Source organism: Falco cherrug, chromosome 2 (assembly GCF_023634085.1).
Source record: "Falco cherrug isolate bFalChe1 chromosome 2, bFalChe1.pri, whole genome shotgun sequence".
In the NCBI taxonomy this organism is placed as follows: Eukaryota; Metazoa; Chordata; class Aves; order Falconiformes; family Falconidae; genus Falco; species Falco cherrug.
The window spans coordinates 82787406-82802375 of NC_073698.1; the positions used below are offsets into that span (position 1 = coordinate 82787406).

Consider the following 14970-nt stretch of genomic DNA (forward strand, 5'->3'; position numbering starts at 1 on the left):
TCACAAAAAGGACATTTAAAATAAGGGGACAACAAACCCCCACCATATCTAAAAATATGTTTGCTATGGATTTATGATGCAGCTATTTTAGTCTATTTCTTGGGCATTTTTGAGACTTCCTTCCCACAGAAACCAGCTACTAACACTGGAACATTTAAACAGTTTTCTGTTCTGCTTTCCTCTCTCAGGAAATAAAGTATTTTGTTTGTGAAAACATCTACCCAACACTGGATTTAAGCCCTTCTTTAACTCTCTTTGGTACACAGAAAAAGGAAGCAGCAGCTTAAACTTAGTTTAAGCTAAGTTTTTACTCAAGGACAAGAGCAAAGGTATACAAGAAAATAAATATACTGCAAAATGCTGTTCTTTTCTTCCTCTTTTTATAAGGAATTTACACAGAATATTTCACTTGGAGATAAACCTAAATTTAAACTTGCAAAGTAAGATTAGCGTCTCTGTAAACAACTCTGAAAGACGAAGTTATACATGAACATGTTTTCTGTATGACAAGACTATAAAAACAAAAAAACTTTGCCCATGCTAACTTAAAGAATGGTATTGCTTGTAAATAATTATCTTAAAAACCCCAAACATGTCCAGAACAATCTTGCCACAAGGTAAATTGTGCTAGTTATAGAACAAAACACCAGAAACTAATTTATTCACAGGTCTGTTGTTCTTTCCATATATGCCTGTATCTGCCTGATGTTTCAAATGATTCTTTTTTTTTTTTACTACAGATCAGATTTTCACATATTAGCACAGAAAATGGAATTTTGTAACTATAAATACATTCCCTGAATAGAAAACCTTTAGAATGTAAAAATCATAAAGATAGTATTTTAGCTAACAGAAATAAAAATCACAGTATTGCATCTTCACACATACCTTGACATAGGTAGAATAGTTCTCTCTTCATGGTAATCACTGTCACATTCATTTATATACTCTCTTAAAACAGTCAACACTCTCACCATTCGTATTGCTTCTTGTCTTGCACAATTGATGCTGTCTTTATCTCCATCCAACACACATAATGTATCATACGAGGCTTTTAGACGATCAAAACAGGACTGAATGAAGTCTTCATGAATCACTACCTAGTTACATTAAAAAACCCAGTGCAATTAGAAGAAATATTAAAACACATCTTTTCAGCAGGATAATCCAATGGTAGAAGTAAAAAAACAAAACTAAACCAGCTAAGCTACTCTATGAAGCTGTTTTATTCCACTTTACAATAAACTGCCATCAATAAATAGCTCTAATTTAGTATGCGCTTCAAAAATCTTGCACGTCATCAGTAGCTCTAACTGTACAGTGCAAACTTGCACTTAAATAGGAAAAGTGAAAGTCTGCACCGAGAATACTAAATTGGACTTGGTCTTCTCTCCTCAGGCTACGTCAGCTAGAGATCTTTAACAATCTAGTACAGGTTAGCTTAACTTACACTTAAGAGTGAAACCAGAACATTTACAGACCACCAGAACAACTGTTCTTCCCCCCACCCCCCCACCCCACCCCCACCCCCCAATAACCCGACTCCAGATACACCCTTTTCCTGCATAAACTCAGAGATAGATCTTGAGCTAGATTCAGTATATAGTGGCAGCTGCAACAAATTTCTTTCTTCTGCCCAAAATCTAACATCTCCTTGCTCCTGACCTAGACTGAGACATAACCTATAGTGTCACTGCAAAAAGTCTGCAGTGTCTCCAGGGAGCAGTCTGCAATAGAAACATTAACAGTCATAGCTATGGCAGTAAACTGCAATTCAGCAGCCACTTTTCTTAGAGGTAGCTCAAGATCAGAGGAGTTACCAGCACAATAAAACAAAGTACTTTGTGTGTGACTGTTAAGTAAATCCAGCGCTTCCTGGAAGTGTCAGATCTAACCATATGCAGATGGACAGATCTATGCATGCTTAGTAAGACCAGACCTATAGCAAGAACGAAGCATACAGCCCATCTAACAGTACAGTAAGATATAGCTTCAATGGTGGTAAATGCACCACCAGAGCTGCTGCGCTGCATCTCGCAGTCCTAAAGACTATGAAAAATGTTTTTGAGGACAAGTAAGAAAACGGGAATTTTAAGAAATACGACTGGCAAGCTACCAATTGGAGATTGTCTGGAGGACAATGTTTGTTCCCACCCCAACCCACCCCCAATTTGTGAAATCCCAACAGTTCACTTCCTCTGACCTTTCAGAAACTCCCTCTTCTCTATGTCCACCAAAATGCTGCTCCCAACAAATATTAACGTAGGGAGGTAATATCTGATTTGCCAGAGCTCAGTTTGACCGTTACATGGAAACTCTGTGACCCTTTGTAAGGGACATGACATAAAAAAAGATGACTTTCAGCATCACAGTTTCTTATAATGAGCAAGACACAGTGTTTCTCAATTAAAATTTTATCTTGCTCCTTTTAAGTCAACAGCAAAATTTTCATTCACTTAAGCAAAGCAAATTCCAGGCTTGATTGTCCTAATTAAATTAGTTATAAGCACCAGAGTTTAGCTTAGCTTGTGACAACACTCAACAGACCCATCCAGTGAACATGCTAATACAACTAAGTATCACAATTGGAAGTTCTGCAAAAAGCTACCTAAGTACATATGACCTGGTTTTTAAGTAGAAAGAGCAAACAACAGATCAATTTAATAGGAAAAATATATCAGAGTTCAGTCTGCAAACACCAGAAAACATTCTTGATTCTGCATGTGATCAGAACCTGATGGCTGGACTCAGGAGTATACTCTCCCAAAGCACAAAACATGAAAACATGTTTTCAAAGCTTTCTAATATAAACATATAACCAAATTGAATTTTGTCACTGTTCTTCTATCATACTGTATTCCAGTTATCTTGTTGCCTTTTTTTTTTTTTTTACCTGATTAACTTGTAATCTTGGGCCAAGATTGGTATAGATTTCTTTAAGAAGATCTATTGCTCTGTTTGCGATGTCATCATTTCCCTGAATCACAACCTGGCATTTAAAAAAAAAAGCATTAGAACATCTTAAAACTTTCCGGTATAAAATTAAAAACCCCAAACAACTACATAAGTATCTTTATGTAATAGTATGTCTAATTATTTTATGAGGTGAAAGTGACTGAAATGCTTAGTTACAAAACACAACCAACACAACTTACACTAAAGTTCATTATGACTCAAAATTAAGAATTAACTAGTTTAAACTTCAGAATTAGCAAAAAAAGCCCATGTTTTATAAACAGAATAAAAGTAGTGTTTATATATTCATCTTCACATTACATTTCCATTTACACTAGTTTCAGAGAATAAGGCTATTTTTTCAGATGCTTGAACACCAAAGACTTAAACCCAGAATTTTAAAGTATTTAAATGGCTGTGAGTGGGTGGAAGGGTAACAGGCAAATGAGTTCTGTTTCTAATATAACAACTTAAATTTTAATTACTAGCCACCAGGTCTGAAAACAGCCCTTACAGACAGTCCCTGCAGGACACTGAGCTGAAGCTTCACGAGTTCTGTCATGCTGCCAAACAGCAGGGCAGATCCAAGTAAGTTGATTCCCACAACTAAAACATGCTAGCATTACATGGGCACTTTGTAGAGAAACACTATGAAAACTTATTTGTATAAAACCTGTGACCTACTTTGGTTTTAACTATTATCACCATAATTGAAACAACCTAACCCTTCAACAAGCCACAGCCAAAATTACTGAAGATTGCCACTTTATACATGACAATCATGCCACAGTGCACTACTGTGGGTTCTAATGCAGCTCTTTAAAACTAGAAATACTCTGAAAAAAATTAAGATTCAACTAAGATACTGATGTTTGTCACAAACAGGTTTGGCAAGCTTCAGAAAGCTACAGTCTACCTATTGAAAAAACTATAACCATATAGACAAACATTTGTGAAATTAAGATGAAGAATTAGACAAGCGATCGCTTGGTCTAATCTCAAATCACTCCACTAGAATCACCCTACTAGAATGAAAGGTAAGAACAAACTTATTAAGTGCACAAAACAAAGTTTAATTCTAATGTGTGTGTGAAACCTACAGATAAGGATTATTCCAGCTGAATTTTTTCTTCAACAGTACAGGCAAATTTTTAATCTCATGTGCATACACAAATATACTTGATAATTCAAATAACCTTCCATTAAACATTAGTCTGCAAAGTTACCAACTTGCATACTTGTGGGGAAGACAGTGGAGTCCAACATCCATACATTCCAATTGAAAAAGCAGTATTTTGTAATTTCAGTCTGTAACTAATGAATTACACATTCCTAAAAATATGAGACTGAGAAAGACTTAGCAGTTAATCTTTCAGATGTTTCCTCCAATAAACTCACCCTCCAAAGGTAGTCTAATCCTATTAATTCCAGATCATCCATCATATAGGCTCTTCTCTTTGCTACTAGCTTTCCTTCTCGACAGTTCACAGCTTTGAAGAAACGTTCAAAACATTTCATTCCATTTTCTGTTAATAGGGAAGGATCCAGCTGAAGCACGTTATTTTCAAAGAAGTCCTTATTAATGTCAGGGTCTAAGTCTGGTTCATCCCCCATTAGTTTGGAATACCATTTAAAACAGGCTTCACGATCACAAAGATAAACCGCATTTTCAGCTAAACACTTCCATATTTGCTTCGCCTGAGGGGCACAGAGCCACAGCTGACCATCCTTCAATAAAAATCTTGAGCAAAACAAAGAGACAATTAACAGCACTTTACAGGTAATAGACACCTAGAGTTACAGTTCAGTAAAAAGTACAGGCAAAAAGGTGAAAATGCGTATTATACAAGTATACATTATAAGGATGACTTTGAAAACTTTATTTACATCATCAGTCCACTCAATTAGCCCCATGATTTCTTAGTAAGTTTGAGTGGATAAAAACCTCACAGTCCAAATAAAATAAGGAATAAAACTTGCCAAAAGAATCTTTTACACAACACCACCAAGCATTCTTTACATATTACACAAGCAAGCAAATGCACATCTAACAAACTATTTGGTTTAAAAGTCAGGTCACAACATAAGACATTAAATTACTTCTGCAATAAGTCACTATGTTTTAGCACTCACATTAGCAAAATCACAAAATACCTACCAATTCTATGTAACAGTCAGAAGCAGAAGTCCGTGAACTGGGATTTTTTCCTTTTATTGAAATAAGTTTTTCATTTGTGTTAAATTATTATTAAAGACTTAGCAAGAATCTCAATTCTGAGAGCTAACACTAAGAATGTTCCAGGAAGAACAAATGGTAATCAAAGTCCTTCAGAATACAAGTGAACTTAAATTTAGGGAAGTTACAATTTTGAACATGCAGGAGTGATAAATTAAGTCTGCTGTCCATATGCTACCGTATAATTTCATTAAATAGTTGTTTAACACTTCCAATTTAATTCATTAAAAATTGTGGTAAAATTTTAAAAAGTAAAAAAATCTCCCTTAGAAAATGAGTAAAAAAATAATTCAGAACTTGACACTTCATGTATTTTTACTTGTCTAAAAAAGGTTAAAACCACTTAAGAAAAAGTTGAGAGACATAGTCTAAAAAGCATCAACATAAAGGATCTCTGCTCATCACAGAGCTGCAGTGTTTTTTTATTTTACTCAAATAGCTGATCAAAAAGTAATACAAAAACTTTTTTTTACTCTAACCTCATTTTTAAGGCTCAGCTGCTGACAACCTAATCAGTGCCTGACAGAAGTATCAGTGTATGATCATGGATTTAAATCTGGTGTGATACAACAAATAAGAACACATGAACATGTCCCTACGTGGAATATTTTAAGTTTTCAGCTACGTTACCCCAATATGTATATAACTATCCACATGCGTATTGCATTCAAGTTAATAGCGTTTGGCACGCAGACAGAAAAAGCCCATACAAATCAGTGTAGAATCAGAGCCTTGGATTGCAAAGATCCTGAAAAATTTATTTGAATTTTCAAACACTAGCATAGAAGACCCTGGGGGGTGGGGGTGGGGTTGCAGATGATGAAACAGATGAAAACACTCAGTGTATTTTGCATCTGAGCTTTGAAAAGTTCACACAGCAACTTAAAGCTATGTAGGTAACAAAGAGACCGGGGACTTGTTTGTTTGTTTGGAGTATTTAAAGTATTCTCACAGAATTCAAACAAATGACCAAGTTAAAACTAACCGTAAGAAGTTAAGTCTCTCCTGTACTTCCTGCACATGGCTGTATCTGCTTCCTGGTCTTACAGTTTGAGGATCATATTCACCATGCTCTGCAATTATAAAAAGTTTTGTTAGCCAACAGAGTCAGAAAAGACATTCTGAATCCAAAGGACAGGACATGTTTGAAGACTTGGTAGCCTGAATATCATTAAAACTATTCAAAGACCAATAAATTTTCAGTCAGGTATATGAAAGTAATTAGCAGCAGCCTGCTACCAGTTAATATTTCATCCTACATTAAAACAGATATAGGCAAAGACTACTGGAGGTGTATCATCAAATCAACAATCACGTGCAGATATATGTGCTCATCATTCAGTACAATGAAAGCATTACAGAACAATTAAGAACCAACATCCTACTTATTTGAATCAGTTTTTCCTTAAAGTTGTCAGTTTTAAGTTAGTTGGGATAAAAGTATGTCAAGCATATGAATCAGATTATCCAGTGTTTTTTCTGAGGATGCTTTAGTTTTGTTACAGAGTATCTTTTCCAGAATTTCAGTTTCCCTTTTTTCCTCTCCAGAGGAAATCACGACTCTAGTTCTGTAACACTTTTCTAAGTAGATGCATACGTGACATCACTTAGATGAGGAAAGCATAAGACAACTTTATTTACTGCAAGTTTCCAAGTACAAAAAACAAATGCCCGTAATACTGACAAGCTGGAAATAGTAGTAAGGTAATGTGAAAGTCAGTCAAGAAGTCTTTCTTTTTACTTTTACCTGCATTTTATCAAGTTTCAGCATATTTTGCTTAACAAGCAGCTGTTTGCGTCACAGGAACTTGGTGTGGGTTGGTTTGGTGTTTGCTTTGCTTTTTGTATTGAAGAGATACAATCTAGATCTGTACTAACACTACCTTGAACTGTACTAGTAATATTTCATCATGACACATGTTCATTATGACAGCTCCAGCATAAACTAATTAATGCTGTATTTCTTATTTGAAAAGGTAAACAGATTGCATTTAACTAAGATGACCCAGTTGTCAGAGACTATCATGACAAAATCCAGACTCTTAGTGAAATTTACCTTCAGAACTGAAAATCTGTATCTCCTATTATATCAGAGGGGAAAAACCCCACACCAAAACAAACAAGTCTAACAGCTGAAGTGCACCATCAGTGTTTCAAAATTAAGAGAAAAAATAATTGTCATAAATACTGCTCTCTGCATACAAGTGCAAATGGTACATTAGCTTATAAAAAACAGAAAACAGAAGACTAGTAGTTAATGAGGTCTACAGAACAGGAGACCTCATTATATTACATTATATTCACCAGATATCTTTCAAAAATTTAAGCTTAATGAAATTAGCATAAATGAGCAATTACCAAAACAAGGAATGTGAAAAAAATTCTGAAGAAAAAAAGTAGCAGAAAAAATATTATCTAAGTAATATAAGTAGAAAACGTGAAAAATATGCTGTGGGTTTAGCAGAAGAAATGATAAAACTGATTATGTTGGGTTGGTTTTTTTGTTTGGTTTTGGGGGTGTTCTTTATTTTCACTATGGGGACTATCTGGGAATAGAGATTAATTCACCGACACAAATGTCAACAGTTGCAATGATAGAACAATTAAAGTATTAAAGAAAATATGTATATACAAAAAAATTCAGTCTCCCTAAGTATTCTCCACCTCAGCTTCCTTCTACATTTACCCGATTTATTTTCTATACTGTGCATCCCACAGTAAGTCCAAGTGTGATCTCCTTAAAAATTCTACATACAAGAGAAGAACGAACAGAGAAATTATAGATCAAAAAATGGCTGGCTGAAAACTTAGTAATAAACACACATAGAAGATAGCAGATCATTTGGCACAATTTCTACAAATAATTACATTTCATCGACACTACGGACTTCTTTTTTATTACTTCAGTGGATAAAGGAGAACTGGCTACCAAGAGTTAGGAGGAAAGGGTGAGTTCAGTAGAAAAAAAAAGTCATAGATTACAGAAAAAAAATCTGAAACAAATTAGGCGCTTTTTTAACCTTAAAAAGGCAAACATACAGAAGGGAGTATGACAGAAAAGAATATGCATTAGTAAATAACAGGAGAATACGGACACTGTTCTCCATCACAGAACACAACTATGGAGGCCTTCAAGGAAAATAAAGATATGGCAGATTCAACATTTTATTTCAAAAAAATCATCACAAATTACACAGTAATTGCGGCATGAACTGCCAATAAGATCTGTGGGTAACGTTTTTTTTTTTGCCACGGCATTTGCTTGACCTGAGCTGTCTGGATGTTTGCCTTGAATTTTCTCCCTCTGTCTCATTTACCTTCTCCAGCGAGGCTTAATTCTACAGCTGTCCAGTTTTTTCTTTCTGTTCCTATCATCATAATCTTCCTTCTTTCACTTATTCCCTTCCTTGTCCCTGACATCTCCTCTCCTCCTCCAGGAAGGTATGCAAGGCAAACTTCACAATGCTTTTTCTATGTTTTGATCTACTGAGTATATAAAACTGAAACTGAAAGAGAAGCTGCACAGGAACTGTGTATTACAGTATCTGGAATATTAGGAGATATTTTCTGGTTGCCCTTAATCATTTAATAGAGCATCCAAAAAAAAAAATCCACACTATTGTTCATGTGGTTTTGTGCTCTGTTGAAAAGAAGTTCTACAGCAGCTTCCTCTCAAGACAGCACAATTTAATTGCTTCGTAATTAGTTTCAATTTAAACTCTTTGCACACTTGTAATTCCTACTGCACTGAAGATGTTTATATTACAGCTTTACTGAGTTGTCATAATTGGAGAGGGGCAGGGCAACAGGATCTATTTTCTGACACAAGAAAAGAATTAATCATGCAAGACATCAGCCTAATTTTTCTGCCAAAGTCATCAACAATTTAATACATAAACAATATTGTCAAAACCTGACCTTTTGGCTTCAAAGTTCAAAAATAATTGAAATTAATGAATGATCATTTATATTAGTAGTATTTGTAGGCTACTTTTGGACAAAGACAACACTGCATTAGAATATAGCTGTTGATTATATCTCCTTCCTAACCCTGAGGCCAAACCCCCGATTTCATAGCTGGCCAAAGTCCAACTGAAACAGAGAATCACAGAACCATAGATTCTAAGCTATCCATATAGTTAAGATGCAAAGTTTGTTATAAATTCAATTGTATTTTTGCATCAATTCAGCAAAGTTAAAGACCATTCCAACAACTTACCAAGTTACATGAAAAAATAGTTTTCTATTCTACCTTCCTGAAGAAGACTAAGCTGAAGACAGTATGGCTTGAGAACAGAACAAAACATTTAGTATTGTTTTAACATTAATTAGTGCAATGCTAACATTAGGGAACTTAAATCAGGGTAACCCCCTCTCACATATTCCTGAATAGAAAAGTACACCTGCAGTATGCAGATATAGCTTAAATGTCATTCTCATTGAGCCGTACCTGGCTGAAGCTATCATCTTCACATGGTATCACTATTCAAGCAAGTCTTCAAGGACATGTTTTGGGTATCTTATAAAATACTCCAAAATTAAAACTCTCTAGGCAACTCACCCAAGTATTAGAAGACACACACACACACTTTACAATGTGCAAATTCTGCCCTCTCTGAACAATCTACACTGAACTCTTACAAAAGATAAGATTTTTGAGAGGTAACTGAAAGGTTAGTAGGATGTTATGATGCTGGGTAGAACCACCCCTAGTGCCAGTCAGTGAAGTAGATGGAGTGGTGGGGGTGTAAATCTCCTCTCACTTCTGTTGGCTTAATTCAATACATAAAGTGCTGTGGTCCAGTGTAACAAGGAGTTTCCTGGTGATCATTCTCCTTCACTGCCCTACTTCTACCTCAGTAGATAGAAAGCTAATCCAGAATAAGTGTAAACTCATCAACAAAAGGTTGAGTTTAGCTTGAAATACATAAATACTAACATGATGGGCTGCCAAAATGTTGCTGGTAAATGCAGAAAGCAAGCAACTGAACAGCAATGGGAGTTGCATGGTAAAAAGAAACTATCCCTGTGGTTTAAAGTCTTTCTCACAGAGAAATTCCAAACACTGGCTTCAAATAGGTAAGATTTTAAAACTTCTCAAAGGAATCTAACAAAACTCAAAACTGAAAGTGGGTCAAAATCCAAGATTATTATTAGGACTTTCCACAAAAATAACCACCCTAGCCTAAGTAGGGCAAGATGATTTTTATCAATCCACAGAAACAAAAGCCACCACCTTCCCATATTCTGCTGTAAAACAAGTCATTTTCAATTATGAAACAAAATGTTTACAGCTTTTCTTGCCCAGACAGACGTCACAAAGACTATCAACTCCACAGATGCTCAACAATTAAACAAATAGATTCAGCAGTCATTTCATAATGAGAATTTGCTTTAAACTCTCTTTTCAACTGGAGTTTTTATACACTCTATTTAGGAGGCAATGTTTATTTCAAAACTTACCTTTAGCATACTGCCTCATGCTTTCCATATAGGCAGAGAGATTTTCTGCAACCAATGTAACTAGGGCATGATTGTGCTGAAGTTGATTGATTAAGTCATGTCGGTAAAACACATGGGGACTTCGTTGAGTTTGACTGGAATTAAAATACAAGTATTAGAAGAAAAACAGAAATCTTGCACTGAAAAGTTCAGAAATCAATTTAAGAAACTCTACTTTGATGCAAATTCCAAATTCTCTTAAAAGACCTCTAACAGAAAGCATATTAAGTCTCTGACAGTATTTTTTCTTTTTTCTTCTGACACATTGACAGTTCTTACCAGTTAATTTATTAGTATTATTTGGTTACAGTACGTATGAAAAATATCAAAGCAATCTGAGCAGCCCAGTATGCTGCAGAGAGAGTGTCTGCAGCAAGACAACAACAGAAATATCTGCCCACAAATCGCATAGTGAAGGCAGAGACCCTCAACTGTAGTATAACTATAATACACATAACAGTTTATTCCACATTCATCTGATATTCTTTTCTAAATTTAATATGAAAATACTACATAAAACTAGGTCAATTTTCAAAACAGAAGCCCATGGTATTAAAACAAGTGAAAGAACACCAGCCAGTAATCATGACAATTTTTTTAATACTTAAACCTGTGTAAGTCTGCATTGTCTGTTTTTTCTAACAATATCTATCCGAAAAAATGGTACAAACATGAAAAATCATAGTTACGCCAAGCAGACGGTCTAAGAAAAACCAGAAAATTTCACAGAAGAAATACCTCAAATACTTAATTAATTATAATTTAAGTCTATTCTCAAGATCTGACCAAAAATGCTACTCTTAAACAATACTAGACAAACTTAGATTACAAAGGTAAACTGCAAAACAAACCACAGATTTTGGGTCCAAAACCCACATGAGCACTATCAAATTATAGAATCTGCAGAGATTATTAGTCCCCAAAATAGTCTCAAAACTCATCAACTTCTGTAGATCAGAGCACTGATCTCTGCTGCATAAACAATGCAAACTTGCACTGCTCCTCCATGTGGGTGCACCTGTGGGTGCAGGTGCGCATGCGTCCAGAGGTGTTCCTCGTTGTATTGCCACTATAGCCTGCTGCCCTGAAGAAACTTAACTGCCATTTCAGAACTGTTCTTTCCTTCAACACTTCAGAAAGTAGACCACAGATTTAGCTGAACAGATTGCAGGTAGACATTCTAATCCTTCCTAGGAATCATGGTCTCCATACTACATGACCTAAACACTCCAAACATTGCCACATTTTTTTAAGAACAGTAGGAAAAGCAAGAAATCCCAGTTCCAGCAACAGCTGATAAGGATCTTGCAGGTGATAACCACATTTCACTGTAGATGTAACAACAACAGGTAACTTGATTTACTGGGCCAAAGATGACTGCCAATCTGGGTTTGAAAGACAGAAGTCATCAACACCCTTCCAATAATATCGTTAGCTGCAACCAACAGATTTCAGCCTGCTAAGTACCTAAGTCTTCAGGAGAATGAGTTTCATAATATGCAGAGCTTTCCAAAACAGCTTGAAAGAGGCACTTCAAACACAAATTACGTTTAAAAAAGACCCAGACATTTGTCAGAGAGAAAACAAGATGAATGGAAGCATGAAGGAAGAAAACATAGGGCTTCATATACCCTGAAAGAACATCCTCTGTTTACGTTTTGAGAAATTTTCCAATTACACTTCCTTCCATCTCCGCCAGCCCTCCTTGTTCAACATAAACCAGCAGCAAAACCAGCAAAAGACTGGATGTTTCTATTTCAGTGGCTATCCAAGATGTTACCTCTAGACTGACAGATGCATTTACAATGGATAACAGTAAATAAGAACATCTGACTATTTGGGAAATACATACGACAGAACAACTAAAAGGAACAAGCTGAAGCAAGACAGGGTATTTTGCAGAATCAAGCTATTGGAGTGTATAGTTAAATATTTGTAATATGTATTTGCATCAATCTCACAAAGTATAGCAAAAAAAGATTTATTGGCAGAAGACTGAAATCTTCTGCATTAGACATTTTTTTATTTTTCTCCTTTCTCAACCACATGCACAAACAGTATTTTTGGACACATGGGTTCGTATTGGTTAGCAACTACTTCTACAAGTTCAGTCATTGTAATAACTCAAGTTAGGAGCCCTGAGTTGTGAGCTGTTACACAGTATTTGTGAGCAACATTTAAGATGTTATTTTCATCATCTGCTACCATGGAGTCAAAGGCAAGGAGGACTGTCTTTGAGCACACAAAAAAGCTTATCTGACAAGACTTTCCAGCATGCTTTCTGGAATTAAAGCAAACTCCACATGCAGCTACAGAATTATTCCTTAAGTGTCTGAGGTTAGGGTATATGATGATGATGCCAATGGGACATATTCCTTCAGTAATAACTGAGAAGTGTGAAAATTTGAAGCTAACAGCAAAATTCATCTTTTCATTGTGTTTCTACTAAATGGGTATCAAAAGTCAATGTATAAAAAGAAAAATTAGCATTTTGAGATGGATGCTGAAGTACTCTCAAAATACTACAAAGGACATTTCATAGTTAGAATGTATGCTGATTTGCTAGGGCAAAGTGACAAAGGCAAATGCCTAAACAGCTTAATTTAAATGCATTTTAAAAGATTATTTATCTGCACATATAACTTACCCAATGTAATACTGCACATATAACAGCTTTTGAAGTTAAGAGTTGTACTAGAGAAACAAATGCTACATACGTTACTACAGACATTAAAGGTCCAAGTAGCAGTGACAAAAATTCAGCAAATTCAGCAGGCTGAGAGAGGTGGGGTTGTTCAGCCTGGAGAAGAGAGGGCTCCAGGGACACCTCACAGCAGCCTCCCAGTGCCTGAAGGGGCTACAGGAAAGCTGGGGAGGGACTTTGTACAAGGGCATGTAGTGACAGGACAAGGGGTTTTAAATTAAAAGAGGGTAGGTTTAGATTAAATATTAGGAAAAAATTCTTTACTGTGAAGGTGGTGAGGCATTGAAACAGGTGCCTTGGAGAAGCTGTGGGTGCCCCATCCCTGGCAGTGCTCAAGGCCAGGCTGGATGGGGCTGTCAGCAACCTGGTCTGGTGGAAGGTGTCCCTGCTTGTGGCAGGGGGTTGGAACTAGATGATCATTAAGGTCCCTTCAAACTCAAACCATTCTATGATTTTATGAAATTCTACTATTTAGGCTAAAAAGTTACTTGAAGCTGGCATCGTTGCTGCCTTAAAGCACTAACAACACCCTAAACACTTACAGGTCTTCTCAGTTCTGGGCAAGTAATTTAGGAGACCAATCTGCTACTGCTTGATACAAGTCAAACTTAAGTGCTTGAAACTGGTCTACAGGAGGCTCTACCTCCATCAGCGAACACAGAGGAAAAATAAGATTATTAATTACCTGTACACTGAACGTTGAGTAATAAAAATTGACTGTTCCTTAATATTGTAAGTATCCTTGTACCTATAAGATTCCGTGCACCTAAATAAGAATTATTCTCTTATTCTGTTACAATTCTGATTAAGCTAAACTTCCCAAAACTTTTAACATCACTTTGTGGTCAGAAAGTAGAATTTTGCCAAAGAAACTGTACAAACAATTCACAACTTTGCTCAACTGCAGGAAAAACTAGCAACAATTAAAACCTTCTCCTCAGAAAGATCTCCACAGTGCCAGTTGCGTAAGAGAATTTATACTTGTTTTGCCAAGAATCAGCAGCCTTAGTTGTTCTGCACCCAACTTCTGATTGCCACTGCAAATCAACTGGACCACCTCAAAAATAGCAGTATGTAGATTATGGGATTAATGTTGCACATAGAAAGCTCTGTGAAATGTTTTTGAGGCCACTGTCACAAACATCTGTTTTGATCTGGTTTTGATCCAGTTTTGATCCACATTCTAGAAGGATATTACACATTCAAGTTTTACATCAGATACGGTAAACTGATAGAACAGGTATTAGATACATGCATTACGATTTCCAAACTGTATTAACGTCAAGAGTTATCAGAAAACCAGAGGACTGGGAAGTCACCTATTACTTCAAACTTAAATCTTTTCACTAACTACGTTTCCCAGTCACCTTGGCAGTAATACTACCTGACTAAAAAAGCACACTCAAGACTATTTTGCAAACAAAGGCATCTCCACCAGAAGAGGTCTTTGTAAGCCTCTTGATTAAAACCGTTAATTCAAATTCTACTTTCCTGCCACCTGTGTTTTCAAATTCTGCATGAAACCAAGATATTACTACATACTGCAATATAGACTTCCTTGAAATCTGAGGAA

The 14970-nt window shown here is 35.9% G+C and overlaps 1 protein-coding gene across 2 annotated transcripts in view; it reads right to left on the reverse strand.

Annotated features, from left to right (window-relative positions):
- USP9X (ubiquitin specific peptidase 9 X-linked) overlaps positions 1–14970 on the reverse strand; it is a 106379-nt gene that overhangs the window by 42479 nt on the left and 48930 nt on the right. For both annotated transcript variants that reach the window (XM_055702283.1, XM_055702282.1), the window contains exons 14-18: positions 10655–10788; positions 6177–6264; positions 4354–4696; positions 2894–2989; positions 889–1100 (exon numbers count right to left, since the gene is read on the reverse strand). In XM_055702283.1, the coding sequence (XP_055558258.1) occupies positions 889–1100; positions 2894–2989; positions 4354–4696; positions 6177–6264; positions 10655–10788 (873 nt within the window). The remainder of the gene's footprint in view (positions 1–888; positions 1101–2893; positions 2990–4353; positions 4697–6176; positions 6265–10654; positions 10789–14970) is intronic.